General features: G+C 43.9%; 1 protein-coding gene across 4 annotated transcripts in view; it reads right to left on the bottom strand.

Moving 5' to 3' along the window:
• Positions 1 to 15,825, bottom strand: part of LOC107116609 (potassium voltage-gated channel subfamily C member 1-like) — a 68,939-nt gene that overhangs the window by 24,616 nt on the left and 28,498 nt on the right. For 2 of the 4 annotated variants that reach the window (XM_015418552.1, XM_015418553.1), the window contains exon 3: positions 10,953 to 11,147. The exons of 1 other annotated variant lie outside the window; for it this stretch is intronic. In XM_015418552.1, coding sequence (XP_015274038.1) covers positions 10,953 to 11,147 — 195 coding nt within the window. The remainder of the gene's footprint in view (positions 1 to 10,952; positions 11,148 to 15,825) is intronic. One more of the 4 variants, XM_015418554.1, reaches the window with a different exon arrangement.

Raw genomic sequence — 15,825 nt, 5'->3', positions numbered from 1 at the left:
TTCTTATCGGCTTGACCCTCGGCTCTTGACCCTCGGCTTCGTTGACCTTCGTTCATCTCTGACTCCTCTGGCATCATTGTGATTTATGGACTTGAAACCTTGGTATGTCTGACCTTGCTTCTGGACTGTGATTTAAACCTGCTTGAACCTTGCTACCTGATTTTCTCGGCTTGACCTCGGACTGTTCCTGGACTTTGGCTTACTTGCGTCACGCCCCCTGGTCCTGCCGTGACAGAGGGAAGGAGGGAAGGAGGGAGGGAGGGAGGGAAGGAAAGGAAGGAAAGGAAGGAAGGAAGGAAGGAAGGAAGGAAGGAAAAAATCCTCCTTTCACTTCCATCTTGTCACCCACATCTTGTCTTACCAAAGAAATCTTCTCTGGCACAAATGATATTCCGCAGTGTCCTCAAGCCAGCCAAGCCACCAGTGTCCTAAATTTTCTACCAGCTGGGAACACAGCTCTTCGCTCATCCCAGATGAGAAAATAGTCATTCTATTCTGAGCTGCAGGGAATATGCTAGGAGAGCAGTACAAGCAGCAGGCTGGGCTGGCACTCCCCTAGAAGGACGTGATACCCTTAGCATAACGGATAACCTACCAGGCCTGGGCTTGACCTGCCTCCCTTTTCCACATCAAGGTTGTTTTCGGTTTTTAAAGAAAATTGTGCTCGGCCCCAGTGCTAGGTAATAGAAACATTTCCCTTTGCATACGTCGGGATTAACAATCATATGCAAAACAGCAGTGGCCTAATTTCCCATTTTAATTTGCATATATTTGGATTAAGATGCATACCGGTGCTTAATTTCTAAAAAGAGAGGTGCTGAAGCATGAGCCAAGCCCGGCGCCTTAATCCTAAATGTATGGAGATAAACTATGACTATTAGTGGGTAAGGAAGGTCACTCTGCATTTGCTCGAGGATACTCTTGTATTACTTCATCATATATTGCGGTTTTGAAAACAGATTTTGAGGTGGATGTGCCATGGCTCAAATTAAGTCTCAAAGGGAGTGGCAAAACATTAAAAACAAAACAAAACAACAGATATGCATTTGGGACCGAGGGGAGGCAGCATGGTATAGCCTGATCTCCTCAGATCTTGGAAGCTAAGCAGGGTGGGTACTTGGAAGGTTCCAGGTCATACTCTCAACGGTTTGTATTGGCCGCTTTCTGGGTGCCCCTGCCGCCTCTAGAATATGCCTCTGTGGTATGGGTGAAGTGGATGATGTCGAGCATTACATTCTGAGATGTTAATGGCACGAATCACTTAGGCAAAGGTTTATTTATCCTATTGTACCTCTGTATAATGGAATCTCAGAGCAGGATTTGACCGTTTCCTTGCTCTCTGATATTGATGCACGTGTTACTAGCAGAATGGCTTGGTTTGCACTGGCGGCAAAAAAGACAAGACTGGGTCTAGGACTTACTGCAAGTTATTGATGTATAATGTTTGTTGTGCTTCGATTTGTTTTGTGTTGTTATGGCCAATGGCTAAGACAATAAACTAAACTTGAAACTACTTGGAAGGGAGACCGCCAACGAAGAGTCTGCAGAAGAAGGCAATGTCCAACCACCTCTGTTTCTCACTTGCCTTGAAGGCCCCTCGGCTGGGTTGGCGTAGATCAACTGCAGCTTGACAGCACTTACATATGTACGACACATTAAGAATTAATTACCTAATACTCAAATGCAGGGCGCTTTTTTTTTCTTCTGAAAGAGGTGCCGGAACTCTCAAGAGGGAAATGAAGTTTTCAGTCTGTACACTGAAAACTGATGAACTTTTAAACGTCTTTAAAATAATTTTGTGGAGGAGGTTCCAGAACTCTGTCCTGGCACGTTCCCCCAGGGGGAAAAAAAAAGAAGACCTGTTTAAATGCAAATGTGCAGCAGCCTTTGACAGCCTCAGATACAGTGTGTGTGTATACATACATTTATACATAAGCACATCTACCTCCCTACCTTGCCTAGCTCTGACAAGACTGGGCTATACCATGCCTTCCCTCCCATTTGTTTTCATATATGTAAATCATCATCTCCTCTCTTTTTATTTGCATAGTAAAGGTAAAGGTAGAGGTTCCCTTGCTCGAAAGCCAGTCGAATCCGACTCTAGGGTTGCGGTGCTCATCTCCGAAGAGCCAGCGCTGTCCGAAGACGTTTCCGTGGTCCTGTGGCCGGCATGACTAAACCCCAAGGCGCACGGAACGCTGTTACCTTCCCACCGAAGTGGTCCCTATTTGTCTACTTGCAATTTCTTGCTTTCGAACTGCTAGGTTGGCAGGACCTGGAACTAGAGACGGGAGCTCACTCCGTCATGCGGCACACTCAGGGCTCGAACTGCTGAACTACCGACCTTGCACAGCCTGCAGTTCAGCGTCTTAACCACTTGAGCCACCGCAGATCCTTTTTTTTTAATTTGCATACTAATGGCTTAATAAGCATATGTAGATGAGCAGGGTCCCCCCCCATATCCATAATCCCAGATGAGTAGCAGGGATAATCTCAAACAGCAGATGTTCAAAGGATGCTGTGATGAGGGTGAAGGAGGTTTCCAGGTCCCTATCTACTGTTCCTGGTTCCTTAGTCTTCAGTCCAGCTATAAATATTATGGATATTTAAATGGTTCTGTCCCAGGGATGCATGATTGGGGGGGTGGGGTTGGCATTTACTTTGGGGCACAGCAACCTCTAGTACCATATTCTTCATCAACGTAAGCCTAATGGGGACACCTTGCTTTGGAGCACTTTGCATACCCCCCCCCCCTAAAACATGTTTTGGATTGAGCTCCCCTCTATGGAAGGCTGGGGGGGGCCCTTTCCCCCACAGCTTCAAGATTTCCAAAAATTTAACATCTCCAGGTGCAGCAGCCTCCAGTTTTTAGTTAGCAACGGAAAACTTGGTGGTAAAGAGCAGTTTGAGGGCTCCCCCCCCAATTTGGACTGAAGTGTTCTTTTTTAAAAAATCACCCTTTCCCTGTGGAAAAACCACCTCACCAGCTGCTTTTACACACAGAAGATGAAAAAGAAAGACACAATATGGCTGCCAGTCCATTTTCCCGGACTTGTTTTATAGTGAGTGTGTGTGTGTGTGGGGGATTTGACTGTGCCGTGAAGAGTTTATTTATTTAAAGTAAAAAGGTAAAGGGTAATTTACTTCATGTATAATCACCAAAACACAAGCCAAGACTTGCTGAGTCATCCCCCCCCCCCGGAGTGCTGCAGCCCCAATCCAAATCACACATTCCCCTTTCCCCATGGCTGCTTTTTGACGGTAAACTGAACATCAGGACGCCTGCCAAAAGGTCCCTGTTCAGATGAGGGAAGGAGCCAGTCTGGAGGCTTCCTGGTTTGTGCATCGGCTGACGGTATACTCTTGACTTAAACAGGCCCCAGAATCATCTGCCACACGAGAGTTCTATCGCAGAACCACAAGTCAATGGGGAAGGGGTTCCCAGAGGGTAAGAGGTTTAGAGAACACCGGCCTGTTTCATTAGATACATCTGATGAAACGGGCTATGGCCGCAGTAAAACCAGGAAGCCTCCAGGGTGTCACTATAGTCTTTGTAGTCCAATTAATAAGTCAGCGTGCGAGCCGATGGTCCCGTCCCCGTCTGAGACATTTGGATTGCTGAGCGATTGCCTATAAGCAACAGCCTCCTCACCCTGACAGTCCATCCTAGTTATGCTCCATTCCCTATCCTGTTCGGCACCCCTGAATAACTTACTCTGAAGGAATCCCATATACTTGCACATGCGGCCTCTCCACAGTGCATGGTTAATAGGTTGCGGCCTCAGGTTTGGCTTTTTTCATGCGTCGTGTTTATAAGGAGACCATGAGGTGATAAATTACCAAGTGGTATTTCAATAACACCATCACTTTATTCCTGCTTCTCCAGACATCTTTTTAATCTGGTGGTAAGATTGCTGTGGCTCTTTGCCAAGGACATTTCTGCCCACGCGTGCGCTCCCAGGTGATATCCCAGAATGCAGCAGTGCACATCGGAAACCACAGAGAGCAGGCTGAGAGTGGCAAAAGGGCTGGGGAGGGGACATTCTTCTAGGATGATAGGTCCAGGTGGTCAGCCGTGTTGGTCTGAAGCAGTAGAACAAATTTAGAGTCCAGTGGCACCTTTAAGACCAACAAAAGTTTATTCAAGGTATGAGCTTACCTTGAATAAACTTTTGTTGGTCTTAAAGGTGCCACTGGACTCGAAATATGTCCTTCCATGATGCTTCTACATGAGTGCTTGGACGGCCAAGAAAAGAAAGAGTCACTGAAATGGAATAGAGAAGGGGCTGCGTTTCTGTAGTGCACGGACCACAAAGCCAGTTGGGCAAAGTAACATTTTTGTTCTTGGAGCCAAACTGAAAATGATACCTAGCTCGCTCTCTCAAGTGACCGGGAGCAAAGGAGCACTCTTTCACGCGACTATGAAGGACAGGGTTGCCAAATACCTGGAGGTTTGGGGGGATGGAGCCTGGGGAGAGTGGGAGTTTGGGGAGGGGAGGGTCCTCAGCAGGGTATAATCCCACAGAGTCCACTCTCCAAACCAGCCATTTTCTCCAGGGGAGATGATCTCTGTCATCTGGAGACCTGCTTTAATTCCAGGAGATCTCCAGCCACCTCCTAGAGGTTGGCAACCCCTAGTGAAGGAAGACCAAAATTCTGAACCTTTAATCAAGGATGGGTACAGAGTTTTAGGGACCCTAAGCACAAGGTGTCTACAGGCCGCTCCATCCCAGCTAAATCACAGCCTCCTTCTCTCTCTCCAACTGAGGCAATGCCAGTGGAGCAGGGAGCGATTGCATCAGTGTTGGTGGGTTTACAAGAGCAAGAAAGAACCACTGTAGTGTCAGGGGGATTGGAAGAGGTGCCTCTAGCACTCTACCCTCTTCAATTGGCTTCAGGTGGATCTAGGTTTGCTTTTGTGGGCTTTGGTGCACCGCTGGCCAGGAGGCCAGTGGGGAAAATCCCACCCTCAAACAGACGTCCTCGTGCAATGGCACTGATGTCACTTCCAGAAGTGTCGTCGGGGATGTTGGGGGCGACACTCTACTTTTTGGGCAAAACTCTATGGTTTGTAGCCTTTTTTTACCATAGAGTTTGCCCAATACGTAGAGTGTTGCACCAATGTCACTGATGGCACTTCCAGAAGTGATGTCAGCGCATCGGCAATGTCTCCACCCACTCCCGGAATCCCCCCCAAATCCCCCCGCCAGCAGGAGGAAGGCACCTGGCAACCCTAGGTGAATCTCCCATTGTGAAATAGGAGATCAGTCCACACTTGAGTTGAAGAGGGTCCTCTGCTTAGGCTGTGGGCCTGTGTGGGTGTGCAACCATGCTGATCCCTGACGTCAGTCCTGCTCTAGCATAGAAAAGAATGCCACCAGGTTTAGAATAAGATACCAAATATTTATAGTGGTTATCTAACGTTCCCTAATCTTTCCAGATATTATTCTTATAAAGATATACAATTCTTAAAGGGATAGTACAGCACTCCAGAGGTAAGTACAAAGGTTGCTGAAGTCTCTTATTATTTTTGTACTTTTCTTCCAGATTCTTGCAGAGATCCTCCACCTTCCCAGTGACCAAATGTGCTACTGGTGTGGGCACGTTTTCACAAACTTCCTCGAAGTCGCATGTAATGCAAAAATGTCACATGGAACTATAAGTAAAATTAAAATGATATAAAACTATAAATAAAATTAATAAAAAAAATTATTAAAAAATGAAGTCAGAACATCTCATTTAAAACATCCATTATATAAACCATACATTAATTTATAAAAATTCCAAAAGAATTTATTTAGTGGAGAGCGAATTAGTGTCAGAAAAGGCTTGGGGTAAATATATATATGGATATTACAACTGAGGTATTCTGAATTCATTTTTTGTTAATATTAATTTTAATCTATAGTTCCATATGACATTTTTGTATCGTATGCAACTTTGAGGAAGTTTGCAAAAACACGTCCACACCAGTAGCATTTTTGGTTCCTGGGAAGCTGGAGGATCTGTTCAGGAATCTGGAAGAAAAGAACAAAAAACAACAACAGACTTCAGCAACCTTTATACTTACCTCTGGAGTCTTGTACCGTCTCTTTAAGAATTGTATATCTTTGTAAGAATAATATTGGGAAAGATTACAGTATGTTAGATAACCACTATAAATATTTGGTATCTTATTCTTAACCCGGTGGCATTCTTTTCTGTACTAGCTACAGAACACCGTGGCCCTTTTTTGTATATTTAGATTTCCACCAGTCCTGCTATAGCAATTATGGAGAAAAGGAAACCCACACCTCACCTGAACAGAACTTACAAGTCATGATAGGTGAGAAAGGCTTGGCTCTGACGCATTGCCTCTGCTTACACTCCACTTTGTCCATTTCAGAGCCTATTTCTCCAGCGCTAGGTGTTTCTGCTCATGCAAGACCAAATTTCAGAGAGCAGAAAGCACTTAGTGCCAGAGGAATACACTCCACAGGAGAAGACCATCTTCACACGCAGAAGCAAGGCTTGGGATCCAAGGTCAGGATCTTGTTTCATTCACTATTACCCCACCAGAACCAAAACAACCTACACAAATAAATGTGAGTGCAGTTATCTCTCAGCTATACCCATTAAAACTGGCTCTCGTGGATTAAAATTGGCCTCCACTGATTAATCAACAACAGCGTTAGTTGATTTATCTACCGATGCTGATGAAAGCTTGAAGGCTCTATTAAAGCTAGAGTAGGGGTAAACTGGGACATGCAAGGCGGAAGGGGAGGGGGCTGGAACTGAGGACTAATGTTGCATGGTGAAGGCTAGAGGAGAGGCAAAGGGGACAGACGGAAGCCAGGAATTAAAATGTACAACACTCCTCAATACAAAAGACCATAGGCTGAACAAATCCTCACGAGTAATTGTTAATGTGTCTGCATGTAACCTCCAACTGGTGAATGTATTTTGTTAAAGAATCTTGTGAGTAAGCTGCAACCAAAATGAACTTTCCCCTCCATTGAGATCATATTCCGACTATCTCGTCTTCATAGGTTAAGTGAGACATTATTAGAGAAATTGCCTTTTTCTGCAGTGGCACCCAAGTTATGGAACCTAGGGTTGCCATGTCCCCCCGGCCACTGGCGGGGGAAAGGAAGTAAGGTTGTAAGATCCAGGTGGGGAAACTCCTGGACATTTGGGGATGGAACCTGGGGAGGACAGGGACCTCAGTGGGGTACAATGCCATAGAGTCCTCCCTCCAAAGCATCCATTTTCTCCAGGGGAACTGATCTCCACAGTCTGGAGGTGAGCTGTAATTCCGGGGGATCCGCAGGTCCCACCTGGAGGCTGGCATCCCTATGGAATGCTCACCCTCTTTGAAGTCACATGATGGCATAGCCAATCATCTTTTCCAGGCACCAGGCCACATCCATCCTGTTAACTGTGCTTTTAACATCTGAGTCCAGGGACTAAGATCGGAGAGGGGGAACAGTAACATTTACTGGGGCTTCAAGGTGGTGAGGCAGACTGCAAACCAGTTACCATGAAACAGAGGAAAGGTCTGATAAAAAAAAAATTTAATAGTCCTGTTTATGTGATTTCAGAAATAACTAAAAAATTATTTCATTGTATGTATGGGATGGAGTTGCATTTTCTTGACAAGGGAAGGGCATTACAAGTTTCTATTGGATCCAGAGAAATGATACCTAGGCCCTGTCTGAACCTGGCAATTTAGTATTTTATTGTGCTTTACTGCTGGCTCTCTCTTACGCTTCTCTTGCTTCAACCTGATCTGTTGTTGTTTTCTTTTCTTTTTAAAATTGTACTTTAATACAAAGGCAAGGTAAAAACCCTTTAAAAATAAATAAAATGAGCTAAAAGAATGAGTCTCCTTCTGCAGCCTTCCCCTGGATATCAGAAATCAAAGCCGTGGCATATCTCGAACTGGCAGCCGAAGGATTTCAGGTAACAGAGAGTCAGTTCCACTACCCAGCTGGGGATAACAGGGGAAAAACTGCAGGGACAGCAGCTGTCTGACAAAAGAAGTCTCTGCACATTAACAGGCTAGAAGGATTCAAAAGATTCTGCCTCACTCCTAAACACTTACAGTCAGAGTTATTTGCTGGGCTGAACACCTAAGCGACTACCTTCACTGGCTATGGACTACCTGCATCATTCTCATCTTTACAGAAGCCGGATTTAACACGGAGATTCAGAGACGGGTTGATTCTGCCCAACAAAGACCCCTGTGCTGCTCAGAAACCTGCGTCCCATCATGCCAACAGCTCCCATCACACCAACATCTGAAAACAAATTTCTCTCTCAGACATCCATGGCCCAGAAATGCAACTATCGAGACTTAGGCCTAATGACAAGAGGAAAGTGTAGAAGCCATTCCTCCCTGGAGCTCTCTGGACCTGCTCCTTGCCTGGTTCTTGCTGATTTCCCCTGCTGTGTGACACCTCCAACATCTGTCCTCGGTGGAAGTAAATACCTCGCTGGCTTTCATTTGCTGCAGCTTTCCTGTTCCCCTGCTGTGACATACGCAACCTTGTCCCTGTTCAAGAGCTTGCCTGCTGCTAAGATCAGCTCCTGACAGATGCTAGACCAGCAGTTACACAACACACAAGCCACACTGTTGTGGATTCTTGTTTGGGGAGATCATATATTCCCCTACACCCTTCAGCAGTGAGATGGGCAAACCTAAGATCAGCTCTCACCTAGGTTAGAATATAACTACAGATTAAGAAGCGGGGGATTCAGGAGACGTTAGGTCCCGTAAAATCCTCTAGTGAATCTTCCAACAGTACTAAAAATCGGATCAAACGCTGCACTGGCAGTAATAAAAGAGAAAATTATAAACTATAAGGACATTTCCAGTGTTAATTCCTGCAGTAAACAAGAAATCAAATATTACCCTGCTCTATTTGTGTACCTGAGATGACTAAAGTGTGGCTTAAAAGGGTTTTCTTCCCCTTACTCTAACATATTTTAATGGTAATCCTAATTAGAACTGATTATTGTGATAACCATCCAGGCTTACTAACCTGTAATAAAACACACTGCTCAAAGGGTTACTCCCTCCCCAAACCTGAAACAGTATTGCAAAGAATTTGGCTCTTTTCATCTTCCTTTTTTGAAAAAGAAAAGAAAAAAAGTTCCTGGTCCTCATTACAGAAATAACATAAATGCACAGAGAAACCCTCAAAGCCTGAACACTATGATGCAGAGCGAGCTTTCAGTGCTTGGGTGCAGAAGGTTCATATCCTACACAGCATCTCTGGATCCTGCTCCAATTTCACCCCTGCCTTGACTTCCTTACTGAATTCCAGTTCAATATTCAGAATCATAAACAGTTGTCCAGAAGGTGCTGGAGGCAAGGGGGAAGGATACCGTATACAGGGGTTCACATTCCCATTAAACAGTTTCTGCACCCAATTCCGAAACTGTATTTTCTAACTGATGTAGATTTGATAGGTTCACAGTATCCTACACAGCATCTCTGGATCCTGCTCCAATTTCACCCCTGCCTTGACTTCCTTACTGAATTCCAGTTCAATATTCAGAATCATAAACAGTTGTCCAGAAGGTGCTGGAGGCAAGGGGGAAGGATACCATATACAGGGGTTCACATCCCCACTAAACAGTTTCTGCACCCAATTCTGAAACTGTATTTTTCTAACTGAGGTAGATTTGATAGGTTCACAGCCAACCACCCTGCTCAGAACTCAAGAGTAGGAACAAGTTTTTCTTACAACGATCCTGGCAGGTAGCTTACTATTTTCCTGTTTCTCATATGGGGAATTTACAGCAGAATAATCCACTGAAGCTCTTCAAATAATTTTTTCCTTCAGCAGAAATTTGAACTCAAGTCATCTGGTTCCTACTATCTAATTTGGGGAGCCCGACAGCAGAAGGGGAGAAAAGCTTCCTAATATGCTACGACCACGTCATACCCTCACAATCATCACAAATTAAGTTTTTCCGGTACACAAACTGCTGCCCTTGGAGTCCCTTTCCTTCAAAATGGCTGTGTCAGGGAGGTGAAGAACTCCGGTATACTACAAAACAGAATGAAACACACACAAGGAAGGAGTATGGTGGAGCGGTAAAGTTCAGAGGACACTAAACATAGACTAGGAAAGCATACCTATGTAGAGGAGGACAAGGTAAATGGAGTGTGGAGTGTGTATGCACAGGAAGTGTAACATGGTTGAACTGATGGTCTAGGAGGTTGTGAAAATAATGGGTAAGACCAGGGCATGTTGGGAGCCTTGGAGTCCCTTTCCTTCAAAATGGCTGCATCAGGGAGATGAAGAACTCTGGTATACTACAAAACAGAATGAAACACATACAAGGAGGGAGTATGGTGGAGCGGTACAGTTCAGAGGACACTAAACATAGACTAGGAAAGCATACCTATGTAGAGGAGGACAAGGTAAATGGAGTGTGGAGTGTGTATGCACAGGAAGTGTAACATGGTTGAACTGATGGTCTAGGAGGTTGTGAAAATAATGGGTAAGACCAGGGCATGTTGGGAGGCAGGAGTTGCTTTCCCCTCCCTACAAAGACACTCAAAGAGATCATGCCATTGGGTTGCCCTTTTAAAAGAGATTATAGAGGGCAGTATTCCATGACCAATGCATGCCATTGCTAAAGAGGTAAAAGTGAGAAAATGGAGGACAAGCGGTTGCTAGGACACCATCTGCTCCATACTCTGAACTCGCCTTTCGTTTTCCCTGTCTTGTTTCCTGCAGATTGGCCCCAATATTAGGCTCATATTCAAGTAAACCAATATATGCATATTGGCCCCTTTTTTTTCTCCTCAGAATGGCAGCAATGCTAGATTTTGGGAAGGTGAGGATTATGGACAGGGTGGGGAAGATGTCATACTTGGAATATATGTTTAGAGGTTATGGTTCATGCCTTTGCAAACGAGGCAGGCCAAAAATGATGCACATGTATGTTGCTTGTACCTTTTCGGATGTTCCCATCAGGCGACTGCCCAAAGTCACCCGTGGAGAGGAGGAAGCAGGCTCGGTCACGGTTGTAGCGCTCCCGGCCACCAGGCGTGACAGGCGACTTCTCTTCAGGTGACAGGGCCTGGTCAATGGTGGGGCAGTCTTCGTTGGCTAATGCTGCATTGGCTGCATCACCATTCTGCTTTGAATCTGTGAAGGGGGGTGGGGAGAAAAGCAAAAAGAGAAAAGTTAGGCGAACATAAAAACCTTAGCTTCTGGAAGCCCAGTTTCCCAAAATTCCCTGATCTGAAAATTCCATTAACTTAAACTTTCCTGTGAATATCCAGATTGACATTTTCCTAAGCAAAGTATTGTTTACATTCACAGACACTGTGAAAGATGGAGTCTTTCTGTTTGTTTTCACAAAAGCACAGTCTTAACTTTTATTGTCTTTGAATGCTATTGGCTAGAATTAAGCTCAACATTTCAGGTGTCAATTTCAAAAATGTTTTTAACCAAATTTAAACTTTGTGCAACAATTCGCCTCAGTGGAACTCCCATACCAGAAAAAAATCCTCATATGGATGAAATTCTTCACGTGGTTTTACAAGATAGCACACCACCTCAGAGACATTTGCTGTCAAGTGTTTGGTACTCAGGTTAAGTTACCTTAACTTTTATCATCTTTGAATGCTATTGGCAAGAATTAAGTTCAACACTTCAGGTTTCAATTTCAAAAATGTTTTTAACCAAATTTAAACTTTGTTCAACAATTCGCCTCAGTGGAACTCCCATACCAGAAAAAAAAACCCTCACATGGATGAAATTCTTCACGTGGTTTTACAAGATAGCACACCACCTCAGAGACATTTGCTGTCAAGTGTTTGGTACTCAGGTTAAGTTACCTTAACTTTTATCATCTTTGAATGCTATTGGCAAGAATTAAGTTCAACACTTCAGGTTTCAATTTCAAAAATGTTTTTAACCAAATTTAAACTTTGTTTAACAATTCGCCTCAGTGGAACTACCATACCAGAAAAAAAACCCCTCACTCACATGGATGAAATTCTTCACGTGGTTTTACAAGATAGCACACCACCTCAGAGACATTTGCTGTCAAGTGTTTGGTACTCAAGTTAAGTTACTGAACATTAATAACTAGTTTAACTGTGTTTTTTTTTAAATCCCAAGCATAGTTAAGCACTGAAATGGGGAAATTTGACATCTTTATCAATACGTTTTTGAGTGCAGAGAGAATTCCCTATATACATTAGTAAGAGTTCTCACTCAGGGAACTCTGGGAATTGTAGTTCTTTGACAAGACTAGGCCCCTCTAATCAAATGTTCCTTTGGGGAAAGCATGATAATAGCACAATTAAAATTAGGGTTGCCAGGTCCCCCCAGACCACCTTCGGAAGCTTTGGGGGTAGGGTTGCCAGATCCAGTCTGGGAAACTCCTAGAGATTTGGAGATGGAGACTGGGAAGGACGGGGACCTCAGTGGGGTACAATGCCACAGAGTCCACCCTCCAAGACATCTGTTTTCTCCAGGGGGACTGATCTCTGCAGTCTGGAGATGAGCTGTAATTCTGGGGGATCTGCAGGTTCTACCTGGAGGATGGCATCCCTAATTTTTTTAATTTTATTTTTAGGAGGCTGGCATCCCTCGTTGACAACAACTAGGTCTAGAGCATTTTTTGCTAGCTGCACCAGCATATTGGAATGAGCTCCCTAGTGAGATCCAGGCCCTGCGAGATCTCCAGCAATTCTGCAGGGCCGTGAAGACAGAGCTTTTCCGCCGGGCATACCAGTGAGAGCGACGGTATGCCAGCCAAGAGTGCCGACCTGCTAAGATATGTATTCTGTATAAGTAGTGAACAATGTGGTCGATGTCTAATTGTAATGATTTACTGAAACACTTTTACTTATATTTATTGTATTTATGTAAAGTTGTTTTATGGACTGATGTTTTATTCATGTTGGTTTTATTAATGCTGTGAGTCGCCCTGAGCCGCTTCGGCGGAAGGGCGGGATAAAAGTTGAACAAATAAATAAATAAATAAAATGGTTAGTGTAGAAATGCCCCAAGAGAAAGCAGGCACAGAGGGGCATGTTTTGGCTGACTAATTTGAACCACTACAACCAGTGCATATAACAAACATGTATTAACTATATTAATGCTTTTACAAATTGTATTCACAGAAAGATAAAGCCAATATTAATAAAGATGGATGGATGATGAGACAAACTCCCCCAGAGTTGACATTTGTTTCGATGATACGTCTTTTTCACATCAAGCAAATGTGTCTTCATAAGGACATGGGTCTCCCAAAACTGATTCTTTCTTAACTCCCAATACATAGTGAAGTTATTCATAAGATGTTCTCAAGCATAATAACAAATACGGGCCGATCAGCCTGATGTGAAAAAGACGTATCATCGAAACGAATGTCAACTCCGGGGGAGTTCGTCTCATCATCCATCCATCTTTATTAATATTGGCTTTATCTTTCTGTGAATACAATTTGTAAAAGCATTAATATAGTTAATACATGTTTGTTATATGCACTGGTTGCAGTAATTCTATTCTGTGTGCATCCATATCATACTGCACCCCCCTCTGTTTGCTTGACTAATTTGAACCAGACAGTATAGATCAAAAATGTAAAAATAAAGCATATATAGGAGCTTTGAGTCTTCCACCCCTGTGCTCGGATGGTCTGCAATAAAATCCATTTTGTTTTATATAGATGGTGATGATCTCCGACACACAACACTCTCTTAAAATAAGGGATACCCCTTAAAATAAGGCCTGTTGTCTTCTTCATTACTTGTTCGGATCTCTACAGAGAAGGTTAAAGAAGGCCCCTCTGTTTTGAGGAAACAACCCCTGTGTATGCTAACAATTGTTATTTTCTGTGAATGACACCTATCAGTTGATACTTTGAAAGAGGGAAGCTATCCTAGATTGATTATCTAGGATAGATATCTCATGGGGAAATTATTCCAAAAAATGGGAGAACAGTCTTCAAAGAAAGAAAACGCTATGAAACTGAGGGGCATTGCTGGAGGGGAGATAGTTTTACCAGTGTGAGATACATAGAAAGACTAGATGAAGCCCTCCCGTGCTATATACATATAACATTAAGTGAAAAAGAAACATAATAATTTCCAAAAAGGTCCCAGAATAAAAGGTAATAGAATGATCCTGACATCATGGATGGGAGAAATCATGTCTTAGTGATGTCACAGGAGATATCCATTACCTACCTGACATACTTGCCCAATCATACATCACATAACACTTGAATCCGTAATTGTTGGCACTGGTGAAGGAAGAATTTCTCCCCCCTCCCAAGGACAAAATACTGATCTTTTTGAATGCTGGCAAAACAAACTAACCCCGCAACAGACCTACTGCTTTGAACATAGGTGCCTGGAAAGATCCTGTGCAATGAATAATCCACAACTGCTCATTTCTTGCACACCCACCCACATCCACGCAAAAATCCAGTCATCTGGCAATTCATCCCATGGATTCTTACCCTGCTCCTTAGCAAACAGGATGGACGATTGCTCCGGCTCTTTATGACATTCTATAAATAATTGACAACTGTCACATACGCTGCTCTCCCACAATCTTTTCACACTTCCTACCCTCAGGGGGCCTCTTTCCACATCGATTTCTTGGCTGAGTAAACCCTGCGCTTCTCTCGCGGAATCCCGATGTATTGCAGAAGAAGAATCCTAAGGATGAGGTTTTGGAAACCATGGCCCTAAGCTTAAACAGGCTCCTTTCGCTTCCACTTCCTTTGTTCTGTCGATTTGTCTTTTCCACCCCTTTGTCATCTGAGGGATTCTCCCCTGATTTTGCTGCTGGCACCTTTCTTAAACTCTTGTGCCCAGATCTAAAATAGCAAACTTCGAACAAGATCTAACTAGGCCTGACTAAAACAATGTTTTTTCTCCTCACACTTGAGCAACTCGTTCGCTGGGAAGGTCCAAAGAAGTGATAGGCAGCTGGAGTGCTGGAGTGGTCCCCAGCTGGGAAGAATCCGAAACCAGTCTGGATGAGGCAAAGTAATCTAGCAGTTGCCATGGCGACAGGGCTGCGGTGGTGTGGGTGACAGGCAGGAAAATCTCAGTCTCTTTGCAAGATCTGAGATTCCAGTCAGCAACTGAGTTTTCTCTTAAGCGATCCCAGAAGAGGCAAAATCTTAATGCCGGGAGACCATGGAGTGTTCAAGTCTCTTTATTTGGGCTTAAACAGATTATTTATTTTCCATATTTCCATATTTGCTAGGAAATCTCATTTTCCCTGCACTGAAAAGGAAACAGAGGTGTTGCTGGGGAAATTGAGGTAATCTGGCCTTCCCAGCCAGCACATCCAGTGTTGCTGAGATTGCTGTATGTTAAAGTGGTTAAGTGTCTTCTCAGGTACTGATTGGATAGTGCCCGTGACATCATTGATGACAAGAGACACAATTTCCTCTCACCTTGCCTGCACCACTTTTAGTAATATTTTTTTTTAGATTTAGTTGATTTGCGTTTCCCCCCAGGTCTTTTCAAGGTGAGTGCTTTCTCACTGTACCACAAGGATGCTCATGTAGACAGTTAAAATGCGGCCAAAACAATAAGCAAAAACAGCGGCCTCCTCACAGCAAAGCTCAGCTGCTTCCAGAATCTTCTCTCCTTTACTTTTTTGGGGGAGGGGTAGATTATGAGCACCCATTTCTTGCACCAAAGTACCCAGGGAATAAAAAGGGTTTTTCTTTCACAGCAAAAGTATTCCTAAGGTTACAAACATATTTACTGGCCCCAGTCCTGGGGCTTTCACATCAGCATGGCATACAGAACAGTGCCAGCCCCAAAATGTTGATACCTAAGCC

This window comes from Gekko japonicus, unplaced genomic scaffold, assembly GCF_001447785.1.
Source record: "Gekko japonicus isolate JY-2015 unplaced genomic scaffold, Gekko_japonicus_V1.1 scaffold299, whole genome shotgun sequence".
In the NCBI taxonomy this organism is placed as follows: Eukaryota; Metazoa; Chordata; class Lepidosauria; order Squamata; family Gekkonidae; genus Gekko; species Gekko japonicus.
Note: the sequence above shows the minus strand (reverse complement) of the source record. Positions and strands in the feature narration are given on the sequence as shown.